An 11,518-nucleotide genomic window follows, 5' to 3' on the forward strand; every position below is an offset into this window, starting at 1 on the left:
TAAGTAGTGTGAGAAAATCGGGGCAGTTAACAAAGACTTTTTTTTTTAAGGGATAGTATATATCATAAGTTTTAAGTGTCAATTTGTTGATTTTTTGGGTAGCACCAAGTGATAGTCATATCTTATATATATAGATATTTTGTCCTACATAGCAATATATGACATTCACTACTTTAAGGAATTTACTTAATAATACAGGAAATTCTACATTACAAGTAAGATAGCTATAAAATAAAAATGTTTACTCAGCAGTTAACTGTATGGGAAATAATTCACTTCTAGATTTCTCCACTTCGCGGTTTTAAAGTTGTAAACTTTCCAGTACGTAGTTAAAAGTTTCTACTTCTAAAAATGTCCTATAGAAAATTTATTGAGAAGATCCCTGTAGCAAGGGTAAGTAAATGATTCTAAACTATCTGTGTATACATATAATTAAATAATAAGCTTTTTCTATATTTTCTGTTTAACTAATAAAAATGTTCAGAATAGATTAATTAATATATGCTCAGATGGAATTTGGCTTGGCAGTCAACTCCTATGGATAGGAGTTACGAGTATCTTAACTCTAGCTGTCCCTGTCCTATTTCACTATGAGAAAGAGTGCCAAATGTTCGAGCTACATGCTCAAATGATTCAGGCACAGTCAAATATCAATTCAAATATTTCTCAATAAGATTAGATACGAGATATCACTTTGATCTTTTTTTTAAAAAATCTATATCCAAGGCAATTATAATTACTATGATGCTAGTTAACTATGAAGTATAACTTTTAAAAGATCCCTAGAGCTTCTTCAATTTCACTGCATATTCTTGAACAGCATATAGATGCAGGCATACTATAATTACTAATTGATATGTAGTGAGTAAGTAATTTTTCATCCTTTTGGAATTTTTCAACAGGATTACCATTAGATATTGCACCCACAACACAACATATTTTGCATAGAGATGGTTGAGAAAGTAGAGGAGTGACAACATCCTCTACAAATTGAGGGAAGTGTCTTATATCCGCACTTCTAGAGAATCCAATAATAAGATTACTTTTTTTTATATATGAATGTAGAGGTGGGTTTAATAATTTCAACAATGTTATTTGTGAGTTGTCAGGTAGTGTAAGTACACCTGTATTTGAAGAAAGAAAGTTTACAAATACCTTCTCAAATATTTTAAAAGATCTTGGTACACGAAATATGGGATTTACACTAATTATCTTCCCATCGTAATTTAATATGATAATTTCACTTAAATATCCTGACTTACATAGAGGACTATCTAATATCATTAATAGACAGTTATGAACAATGTCAGGTCTTGCTTCTGTAGGTTGATTCTTGACTTCTTTCCATCCAATTTTTTTGTCTTCTGTTAGTAGTTCCATCTTTCCACTGCTATTTTTATGTATACAAAGTGACCTGAGGGGAATATTAAAGTATTTTATTGGTATTGGATAAAATATAAACTTACGATTCAATTAAGACAATACTAATTTGGCAACCTGTTAGTTCAGATGTCTTAGAAATTACTTTTCTATCTTTGTTATCTTTAACAAGTGATCTAGTATCTATAGAAGTTTCCATAGTATTTTGGAGCACCAGATCTCTGATTTTTTTAAAGTAAATTTCTTAATTCTTGTTTGAAGGAGAAGTGCGGTATTCCACTTGAGTGTAGTTGTAGGACTTCTTCTATATTCACACTCTTTTCTCATAATAAATGAATACTAATATTATAAAAGTCCCAAAAGATTTGAATAACTGGCTTGTTGAACAGAAACTCGTCATATTATTAGACCAGGCGTAAGTCCCTATACTTTTTCTTCTTTTGCTTTGATTAATTTTCCTTTTTCCTAGTTGTCTAGAACTAGTGGAGACTAAAAACAAGGCATTACAATTACTAAACGGATTGGTTCATTCAAAGAAGCATATTGATGAGTATTTATTATCTCACCCAAGTAACATCTTCTCGGAAGAGGAGATGATGCTAAATATTCGTCCCGATATACTGCACCAGTGCCTGCTTGCTCTTCTAGACAGTCCATTAAATAAAAAAGGTAAATTAATGATATATATTAGAACAACAGGAAACGTACTAATTGAAGTTAATCCACAGCTAACCGTTCCAAGATACTATGATGAATTTGCAAATCTAATGATTAACTTGCTTGTTAAACGCAAAGTAAAGGCTTGTGAAGAAAATTCAGTTTTAATGCGAATAATTAAGAATGATATTAATAAAGTTCTTCCACCAGGTGGCTTAAAATTTGGCCTTTCAATAAAAGGTAATTCGACTTCACTAAGAAAATTATTGAGAAGGATATATACTGAAAAAAAAGTTGATGATTCATCATCTTATTCCAAACCAATTACATTTTTAGTTGGTGCAGTAGCATATGGAGATCCTACATTAAAGAGTTCCTTGGTTGAGAGTATTATAAGTATTAGTTCTTATCCTTTATCAGCTGCTTTATGCTGTGCAAAACTTTGTGCTGAATTTGAATATATATGGAAGATCTCATAAGAAATCTATCTGTGCAATAGAAGAGATACATTCTAATATTTCCAATAGTTTGAATACTAAATTTCTTTTTAACAAATATTTAAATGCATTATTATTAATAATATAGAGCAGTGGCAAAATCATCTACTAGCACACTTTACCAGTAATTATAGACAAAATATACTAGTCTTTGAGTATTTGCAGTGCTTATCTCTTTGCAAATATGAAGATATAAACACAGATAATTTAGTGATTCTTCATTAATGGTAACAAACTTTTAGTTTCAAAGTACAAGTTACACGAGAACTTTGGGGTCTAAGTACTTGTGTAAAGCTATCCATAGTTCTTTTTACTAATACAAACTCCTCCTTAAATGAAATATTTAATTATTTTAGTTGCTAGTGTACATCTTATTGCTAGTCTGGTAATCTTGGAACTACTTAAAGCTTGTTTTATATGGTTATATTTACACTACTTTATACGCAAATTAGATAGCGGTATCAAGATTCCACCTTCGTCGATGTGGGGGTAATATTTCATGGTATCTTCAAATTTATTTATAATAAGGCTTACAGTAACTTGTACAGATGATTACAGATGAAAGTAGCGAGAATTCTGACCCAAATAGTAATGAAGATCGCGCATCTGTAATATTCGGGCCTATTGAACTAAAGTTGAGTGCTGGCTTTGGAAATATACCACCTTTGAATTCATTAGATGTTGATGAACGGAAAGCATTCAAAATAGTTCATTCCATGTTTAGTACAGAAAGTATATCAGTGGTTCCATTCACTAAACTTTTTGAATTTTTACTAAAGCAAAATATAGTTGATAGAATGTGGCTGACATACTTTAAAGTACTTTGTATTTTTTTAGATAAAGAGATATTAAAAGCTTTTGTCTATGCTAAGAAGAAACATAATGGCACTACACATACTGGATTGCTATTACCAATAATAAAAAGTTGTAGTTTAATAGAGAAACCGTGCTTAGATCACTATTACAAAAGAGAGCGCTGCTGCAGGAAAAGGCATCATGAAATTATTAGTGATAAGACGCAAACTGAAGACTATAATTGTAAGAAGATAAGGTTTTGTAGTAGTGCAGATGATGTAAAGCCGGAGAGTATACCTAAGACTTTGTTTTTCACATACTTTACTCAAAAGCTTAAAAAGGTTCAAGCACTTCACAGCGAGTGGCAGAAAGAAAATAGCAACAATAGTCAACTTTATGGGAATAATGAACTTGAGAAGGAGTTTTATGAACTAATTGGGCTTAGATATACATATTGCACTAAACAGGATGTTGAGAAAGCAACCGAATCAATAAAGCATATTTTCTGTGATTTTGATATATTTAATGGAAATGCCCCTCAAATTATTAATGAACTAGAAGAGTGGTGCAAAAATCGTCTAGATTACAGGATAATACTTTCAAAGATCATTGTAAATAGTGGAGTCAATGATGGGCTTAAAAGTATTCTTAAAATATCACTAGATGCAGCTGATTATGAAGTCCAAGCTAAATGCAATTCTTGGCTTGATTTCATTTCATATGCAAATACTCTTACAGACTACCATTGTAGCAGTAATGAAACCCAATTAATTTATACTGCTTGTAAAAGACTCTCTTCAGCTAAGTTAGATTGGATAAACATTAAGAATGAAGAACGAAAGAAACAAGAAGATGAAGAGAGGAGTAAGCAATTAAAAGAGGAGAGATATAATGAGTTGATGAAAAAAAGAATCCAGCTACAGTATGACACCATTTCTTTTATCTTAAATATGCACTCTAAACAGTCTACTGAAAATTACAATCCATTTTGGATTTTAGGTGTAGATCCTAGGACAACGACATTAAGTGGTATAAAAAATATACGAAAACAACTACTACTACTAGTTCACCCAGATAAGGTGTTAGACAGTAACTTGAAGGATTTAGCAAATGAAGCCTCCATATTAGTTAAATCTGCTGTAGACTCAATTCTTAATATGTTTAGCAACAATTATCTAGAAGTTTCTGCAAAGTACTCAAAAGGCCCAAACTCACCATTTTCATTTGGAGCTAAAATAAATAGGGATGATATTAAGGAAAATTCTTTTGATTTATTTTTTAAAGTGATTGACATATACTGTATTACTCTCAATGGGGAAATTTCCTTACCACTTAATCTTGAAGTTAAAATATACTTGAAGGATGGAGTGACCAAAATACCTGAAATAAGGCTTTACATAGCATTTCCATTTATTGGTAAGTGTAAATCAATCCGACCATTGCTACTCAAAGATCGTATATTTCGTTCTTTAAATGTTTATTTCGATGAAAACGACACTAAGGACTCAGTAAAGGGGATATTATACAAAGATTACATCCATTGTATTGTTCCCGATGTAATTTTGATAGGTTACCCTGGAATTACGGAGTTAACTTATTTTGTCGGTATTCAGATTCACAATGACAACACAGATATTTTCTGGAATTCTGTTAGTTTTAAAGTTCCTCCGAAAACTGAATTTTCTAAGGGGTTTTCAAAGCAAAAATTGAGGACTCATTTGGAATCTTATCGCAGAACATGGGGTAGTATGAACAAGCATATACAAATTATGTATGGGGCTGATGTATTGTGTCATCTTGTTCACAATACGCAGAAAAAAGCTGATCTTCTTGAGATATTATTCAATGTTATGGAGAATTCTTATAAGTATAACTTCGAAGAAAATAAGTGATTTATATGGCTAAAGTAGCTAATATACAAGTTCTAATACTTTAAAATAATCAAGAATAATTACCATAATATTAAATAATAATATTGCTATTTTATTGTGTCAATAATTGGCGTACACTTTTTTTTTTAATAGATCTAAAGCACAGGTAAAGTAGGTCGCAGCCGGGAATCCCCATATTATGACCTATATAAATTCGCGCAATGGGAGCAAATAATGATAGTATTAGATTTCTTAACTTACTTAGTACTATATTTACTACTAATTGGAGTGATAGCAGCACAAGATACAGATGATCTGCTACATAATTCAAAAAGAGAACTGGGGAATCCTCTTGAAAAGAATATTGTTTTAACTGGCTTATTAATACCAACTACTGCTGCATGGCATCTATTTATAAGCCTATCATCCAAGACAGGTTGTGAATTGTGTCTATCAAACCCTCCTATTGAATTGAAGTTAGATAAGAGAGAATGGTTAACGAAACTTTTAAAACCTTGGTTATTTTACTTACCCCCATCATCAATAAAATCAAAGATACTTTTAGTGCCAAGTCCTCTTTTTTTAGATTTTGTTACTATGTATTTGCCAATAAATAAATATTGTTTTCAGAAGAATACTACTTCACTAGATAAATATTTCAATACTAGAAAGAATATAGCAGCTTGCCATAGTATGCTTAAGAAGTTGATAGAGAATAATACCTTGTATTTTAACCCAAGTGTAGAGAGGCAACAGAAGTATTTTGATGATGAAGAGCAGTTTCTAGTCGCAGAAATTGAAGCTAATCTATATAGTGGCAAATACTTTCCATATAGTAAATATGAAAAAGATAGTTGGATCTCTAGTCGCATTAAATACAGTATATTCGATGAATTCTGTCGCATGTTACTAACTAAATTAAGTCAAATGATTCAACATATAAATAATATCCGACTTGGCAAAAAGGATAGGGTAACCAGATTAACAAAGCTATATTATAATATAGATCAAACAACAAAATCTCAATATATTTGATAGATACTTATCTAAATACAATTTATATTTAGGTTATCTCGCTTTTTATATATTTATTAGTGAATTCCAGTTATAAAAGATGTTACATTTCTTGTCCAAGATAATCTTAGTATGGAATCTATTCCCGTTCTCACTTAAGTTTATACTTTTCATATATATAAGTGAATAAGATAACTGATATGTACACAGATACCAATCTTACTAAAAATAGTTGATAAGGCGAGATAGTTCGATTTAATAATATTATTACAAGATTAAGTGATAAATAAAAGATAAATATACTTTATACTAGTAACTAACAAGTTTGTTATTTCGTTAAAGATATTAAAAATTTAGAAGAAAACTAGATTACCCAGTATCTACCATTTTGTCATAACCAGCTATCTTATCAAATAATTGCACGTAACCTGAGTACACCAACTTCTTTACGGTATCTCAAAAGAGCTAAAAACCAGAACCTCCCGCTTCAAGAGTTGAATAGTCAGGTTACCTATAAAAAAGTGCCACAGATACTTTTGTAGGGTTCTGAATTAGTACTTTCTTCTTACTAGTCTGCAATGAATATTATATATGTTGCACTTTGTCTAATTTTTAATTTTAAAAGACTTTGTAGCTCATATGGACTTAATATAATATATGAAGACGAATTGAAATGGGATTCTGAAAATAGTCTATTAGGTCATTCACTGTATTCAGCTTCAGAATCCTCTAGTACTGAGGAGTCCAGTCATAATTCTAATAGTGAATCTATGTTTGGTTATTTTCCACAAGTAAGTGACTCTCAGCAATTCACTTTTCCCGATATAAATAGTTGCGACGAAGAATGCGGACTTCTAAGTAAAACCTTTACGATCCATACTTTTGAAAATGATATTGTTACTCCTGATCCAATCTTAACTAAGTCTGAGAAAACTATAGATTTGATTACTTTAAATTTACTTTTGATGAATGTTAACTACAATGAGCATTACTTTAAAGATATTTCGACAAAGCATACTGGTACAAATAATTTTACTAATCTACCTACCACTCCAGCAATCTTACAATCAGTTATTAGTTCTGCGGAATTATGGAGAATCCTAGTTTTTCAGGCATATCAGGGTGGTTTACTTTTATCTAAGAAATCATTGGATCAATCAGATATCTCAATTATAGAGGAATTAATCTTACCTAATAAGGAAGTCAAGAGCAATGAAATTATAGCTGATCTCCTAGTCCAAAATTGTCAAAAGTTAATGTCATTATTTTTTGAATTTAAAGGTGCGAATACAACTGGTAACCATAGTGATAGCATGAAGAACTCATCTAGAGAGTCTATCTTTTATTCACTTTGTTTAACTTTTACAAATAAGACTAAAGTATATTTACAAGAGCTACAATTATGATGAAATTCAAGTACTTTTCTCTACCCTATTTATTTTCCAATTTAAAGTGGTAGTAGTAATAAATCACTAGCAGTTTGTTCAAGTGGCTGTTAGTTTCCCTATTAGTACTAATATAAGGTCGTACCTCGACAAATATAGGTATACAAATAAGGTATAATCATGAATATCCAATATTAAAAGATCCGTAATTCCGAATTGTACACATCTACAAGAGTGTAATTACAATGGAGATCTGTCACTAGCTGTGTAGGAGAATAATCAGTGGCTTTAATATATATGAGTTTGAACAATATTAAATCTAAAATTATGTGAAGTTTTGATGTTAAAGTCGTGTATAATCACTTTTTATATCACTTGCAGAACTACAGTATAATTCCTACTACTGAATTCCCCTTTTGAAAAATTATGTATACCCGCCTTTTCCAACGTTGGGGTTTACCGCATACGATTAAGTGGACAGCCCACAGGTTGGGTAGATTCTCTTCAGCAAAATCTTGTGCGGCTACTACTTATTCTTAAGCAATCTTTGTAACTGCAAGTCTAATTTTTGCAAACCAGAAATTCTTTGAAGTTTGACCTCCTCATTGGTTCCTTCTCAGAATAATATTGAATAATTTAGAGCTGAAGTTTCACTTTTTTTCTTAATATTTGACTATCACTTAAACTGTTAATACTTAATAATGCGTGAAGTTATTTCGATACATGTTGGTCAAGCAGGCATACAAGTTGGTAATGCTTGCTGGGAGTTGTTTTGTCTTGAGCATGGTATCAATCCTGATGGTACAATGCCTGCATCTGAGCAGAATATGGGGATTTCTGACGATGCCTTCAATACTTTCTTTAGCGAAACTGGTGCTGGGAAACATGTACCAAGAGCAGTATTTGTTGATCTAGAACCTACTGTGGTTGATGAAATTCGCAGTGGAACTTACCGTCAACTATTTCATCCTGAACAACTTATAAGTGGGAAAGAAGATGCGGCCAATAACTTTGCACGTGGTCACTATACTGTAGGAAAAGAGATTCTAGAACTTTGTTTAGATAGAATCCGTAAATTAGCTGATAATTGTACAGGGCTTCAAGGTTTTTTGATGTTTAATGCTGTCGGAGGTGGAACAGGAGCAGGTTTGGGGACACTACTTCTTGAGAGGTTGTCAGTGGATTATGGTAAAAAGTCTAAACTGAACTTCTGTACATGGCCTTCACCACAACTGAGTACAGCTGTGGTTGAACCATATAATGCTGTTCTTTCAACTCACTCACTTCTTGAACATGCTGATGTTGCTGTTATGCTGGATAATGAGGCGATCTATGACATATGCAAAAGGAATTTAAATATTGAACAACCTACGTACACGAATTTAAATCGACTAATTGCACAAGTAATATCATCTTTAACTGCCTCACTGCGTTTTGATGGTGCATTAAATGTGGATATAACTGAGTTTCAGACAAATTTGGTACCTTATCCTAGAATCCACTTTATGCTTTCTTCTTATGCTCCCATCATTTCTGCGGAGAAGGCATTTCATGAGCAACTAAGTGTTGCTGAGATCACAAATGCAGTGTTTGAACCCCAGAACCAGATGGCGAAGTGTGATCCGAGACATGGGAAGTACATGGCCTGTTGTTTAATGTATCGTGGTGATGTAGTGCCAAAGGATACTAATGCTGCTGTTGCTACAATAAAAACAAAGAGAACGATTCAATTTGTTGATTGGTGCCCAACAGGTTTTAAGTGTGGAATAAATTATCAACCTCCAACAGTAGTTCCAGGTGGGGACTTAGCTAAAGTTATGCGTGCCTGTTGTATGATATCTAATTCTACTGCAATCGCTGAGGTTTTTAATAGAATGGATCATAAATTTGACTTGATGTATTCAAAGAGAGCATTTGTTCATTGGTATGTTGGTGAAGGTATGGAGGAAGGTGAATTTAGTGAGGCCAGGGAGGATCTAGCTGCACTAGAGAAGGACTATGAAGAAGTGGGCATTGAGATTGCCGATGGTGATGACGAAGAAGGACATTATGATGCTGATTTTTGAAGCTCAGATAGATAGATCACCCTAGATTAGAGATTAGAAACTTAGAACTTCTTTCCTTATTTAAGTGATTTCTTCCCAAATTATTTATTAACAACTTATTTCAAATTATTAAGCTAGTATTTTCTTCATTTAACAATATAAAGGATCTTTGATCCCGCCAGATATTATACTTTCTGAGATGCTACAATATATATTATTTTAAGGATGTAAAAGATAAAATCTATAATGGATTTTACACTATTTAACTATAGTCAGAAGCGACTCTTATCAGCAACAGTTATTTCTTTATTGGTTGGTTATATGCTTAGTGTTACCAATATTCCTCGTGGAGTTATGTCTCAAGTCCTTGGACTTAAGTATTATAAGCTAAATTCCAATGATATTCACGAATGGACTTTAGAAATTCAAAATAACAAAGTTGAAACCAATATATTTTTAGTCTTAAACTTAAGCATATGTATTGGAGCAGTAGTAGGCTCACTTCTTTGGGTATTTATTTTTGAAGTTCTAGGTTTTGTTAGGAGTATTGTACTGGTATACACGTTATTTATATTGGGTTCATTATTTTGTATGTTTTTATCAATATCAATGTGTCTTATTGGTAGATTCTTATGTGGAGTAGGGATTGGAATTGCATTTCTCATTATTCCAAGGTATATCAAAGCAGTGACAGGTAGACAAAATCAAAATCTCTATTCAACTCTTCATAATACAATGTTCTGTTGTGGAATTCTGATGGGAAATATTATAAGTTGGATTGTTCCAACTATATCTGTATTTTTAATTAATTTAAGTTTAACATTTTCTTTTAAAAGTAGTGATAGCTTTGAAGATGCTATTGTTGATCTTCCTCATTTATACAATATTTTGGAAATTTTGAAGTTTGAGACTAAAATAACTGATAAACAAATAACCATGAAGTTATTACCTATTCTTCAATATATTCAACAATCCTTCCTATCTGTGAAACTTTTATTTGGAGTCCCATTTATTGTTTCATTTATTATGGTTCTCATTTGGTCCTATAATTTCTTAGAGGAAACTCCCGAATTTTACATAGAAAGAGATGATTTACGATCAGCAGAGACAGCTGCTCGCAATATACATGGTGTTGAGAACACCACCATCATTATAGACAATTTAAGGAAACAGCTAAACGAGTATAAAAAAGATCAGCATATTAACATTTACACTATATTATTTTTCTTTCCAATACGTAGAATTATACTACTGCTACCTATTGTTGCTTGTTCCGAAGTTCTAACTGGATTCTTTTCTTTTATAATTTATAGTGGAATTATCTTTACGCAAGCACAACTACCAAGTACTTTGATTCCTAGATGTGTTACACTTGTGGATTGTTTCTTGATTATATCTACTCTTACTGGTACATTCTTTGCCAACTATATTGCTAAAAGACGCCTTTTATTTATTGGACTTGCCTCAATACTGTTGTCATTATTACCAGTTAGTTTATTGCCATTTTTTTCTGCAGGGAAATACAAGTTTCCAAACCTCGTTGTTGTTTGCGCAATTGCTCTTGTTTCTAGTTCTGGTTTTGGAGTTTCACCTGTTTGTTCAATATTCATCAAGTATTGTATACCTATGCAACTTCAACATAAAATTCTTCCTATCCTGAGTATATTTTATTGGATTTCGGCTACAATATCAATCATTATTGTTGAGTTATTACCTCTATTTCTTTCAATGCTTATATTTACATCATTATCATTTCTCGTTCTTGCTTCATATTCTATAATAAATTTCCAAGATCCCAAATTGTTAGTCAAACAGTTCACACGAGATAAACTTGAGCAAATTGAGATACTGCTAGGTTAGAATATCGGTTTAAT

The 11,518-nt window shown here is 31.9% G+C and overlaps 8 protein-coding genes across 8 annotated transcripts, besides 1 other annotated feature; 7 read left to right on the forward strand and 1 right to left on the reverse strand.

The window, feature by feature from the left end:
- Nucleotides 1-351: 351 nt before the first annotated feature.
- CMU_017910 (uncharacterized protein) lies at nucleotides 352-673 on the forward strand (the record flags this gene model as incomplete). The annotated part of the gene is made up of 2 exons (XM_002140350.1): nucleotides 352-393; nucleotides 485-673. 2 exons carry the CDS (start codon nucleotides 352-354, stop codon nucleotides 671-673), a joined length of 231 nt encoding a protein of 76 aa, XP_002140386.1.
- Nucleotides 674-771: 98 nt separating this feature from the next.
- Nucleotides 772-1,579, reverse strand: CMU_017920 (nucleolar essential protein 1, putative; the record flags this gene model as incomplete). Its single annotated transcript, XM_002140351.1, has 2 exons — nucleotides 772-1,414; nucleotides 1,467-1,579. The coding sequence occupies 2 exons, from the start codon at nucleotides 1,577-1,579 to the stop codon at nucleotides 772-774; spliced, it is 756 nt and encodes a 251-aa protein (XP_002140387.1).
- A 133-nt stretch (nucleotides 1,580-1,712) lies between these two features.
- Nucleotides 1,713-2,516, forward strand: CMU_017930 (Nep1 ribosome biogenesis domain-containing protein; the record flags this gene model as incomplete). Its single annotated transcript, XM_002140352.1, has 2 exons — nucleotides 1,713-1,795; nucleotides 1,850-2,516. 2 exons carry the CDS (start codon nucleotides 1,713-1,715, stop codon nucleotides 2,514-2,516), a joined length of 750 nt encoding a protein of 249 aa, XP_002140388.1.
- Nucleotides 2,517-3,082: 566 nt separating this feature from the next.
- On the forward strand, nucleotides 3,083-5,221 carry CMU_017940 (DnaJ domain-containing protein; the record flags this gene model as incomplete). The annotated part of the gene is made up of 1 exon (XM_002140353.1): nucleotides 3,083-5,221. The coding sequence occupies one exon, from the start codon at nucleotides 3,083-3,085 to the stop codon at nucleotides 5,219-5,221; it is 2,139 nt and encodes a 712-aa protein (XP_002140389.1).
- Nucleotides 5,222-5,285: 64 nt separating this feature from the next.
- Nucleotides 5,286-5,306: a sequence feature (AT_rich).
- A 128-nt stretch (nucleotides 5,307-5,434) lies between these two features.
- CMU_017950 (uncharacterized protein) lies at nucleotides 5,435-6,235 on the forward strand (the record flags this gene model as incomplete). The annotated part of the gene is made up of 1 exon (XM_002140354.1): nucleotides 5,435-6,235. The coding sequence occupies one exon, from the start codon at nucleotides 5,435-5,437 to the stop codon at nucleotides 6,233-6,235; it is 801 nt and encodes a 266-aa protein (XP_002140390.1).
- Nucleotides 6,236-6,792: 557 nt separating this feature from the next.
- Nucleotides 6,793-7,620, forward strand: CMU_017960 (uncharacterized protein; the record flags this gene model as incomplete). Its single annotated transcript, XM_002140355.1, has 1 exon — nucleotides 6,793-7,620. One exon carries the CDS (start codon nucleotides 6,793-6,795, stop codon nucleotides 7,618-7,620), a length of 828 nt encoding a protein of 275 aa, XP_002140391.1.
- Nucleotides 7,621-8,300: 680 nt separating this feature from the next.
- CMU_017970 (tubulin alpha chain, putative) lies at nucleotides 8,301-9,665 on the forward strand (the record flags this gene model as incomplete). Its single annotated transcript, XM_002140356.1, has 1 exon — nucleotides 8,301-9,665. The coding sequence occupies one exon, from the start codon at nucleotides 8,301-8,303 to the stop codon at nucleotides 9,663-9,665; it is 1,365 nt and encodes a 454-aa protein (XP_002140392.1).
- Nucleotides 9,666-9,890: 225 nt separating this feature from the next.
- On the forward strand, nucleotides 9,891-11,504 carry CMU_017980 (major facilitator superfamily transporter; the record flags this gene model as incomplete). The annotated part of the gene is made up of 1 exon (XM_002140357.1): nucleotides 9,891-11,504. One exon carries the CDS (start codon nucleotides 9,891-9,893, stop codon nucleotides 11,502-11,504), a length of 1,614 nt encoding a protein of 537 aa, XP_002140393.1.
- Between the last annotated feature and the right edge of the window lie 14 nt (nucleotides 11,505-11,518).

The sequence above is a fragment of the Cryptosporidium muris genome, genomic scaffold, assembly GCF_000006515.1.
Source record: "Cryptosporidium muris RN66 scf_1106632373407 genomic scaffold, whole genome shotgun sequence".
In the NCBI taxonomy this organism is placed as follows: domain Eukaryota; phylum Apicomplexa; class Conoidasida; order Eucoccidiorida; family Cryptosporidiidae; genus Cryptosporidium; species Cryptosporidium muris.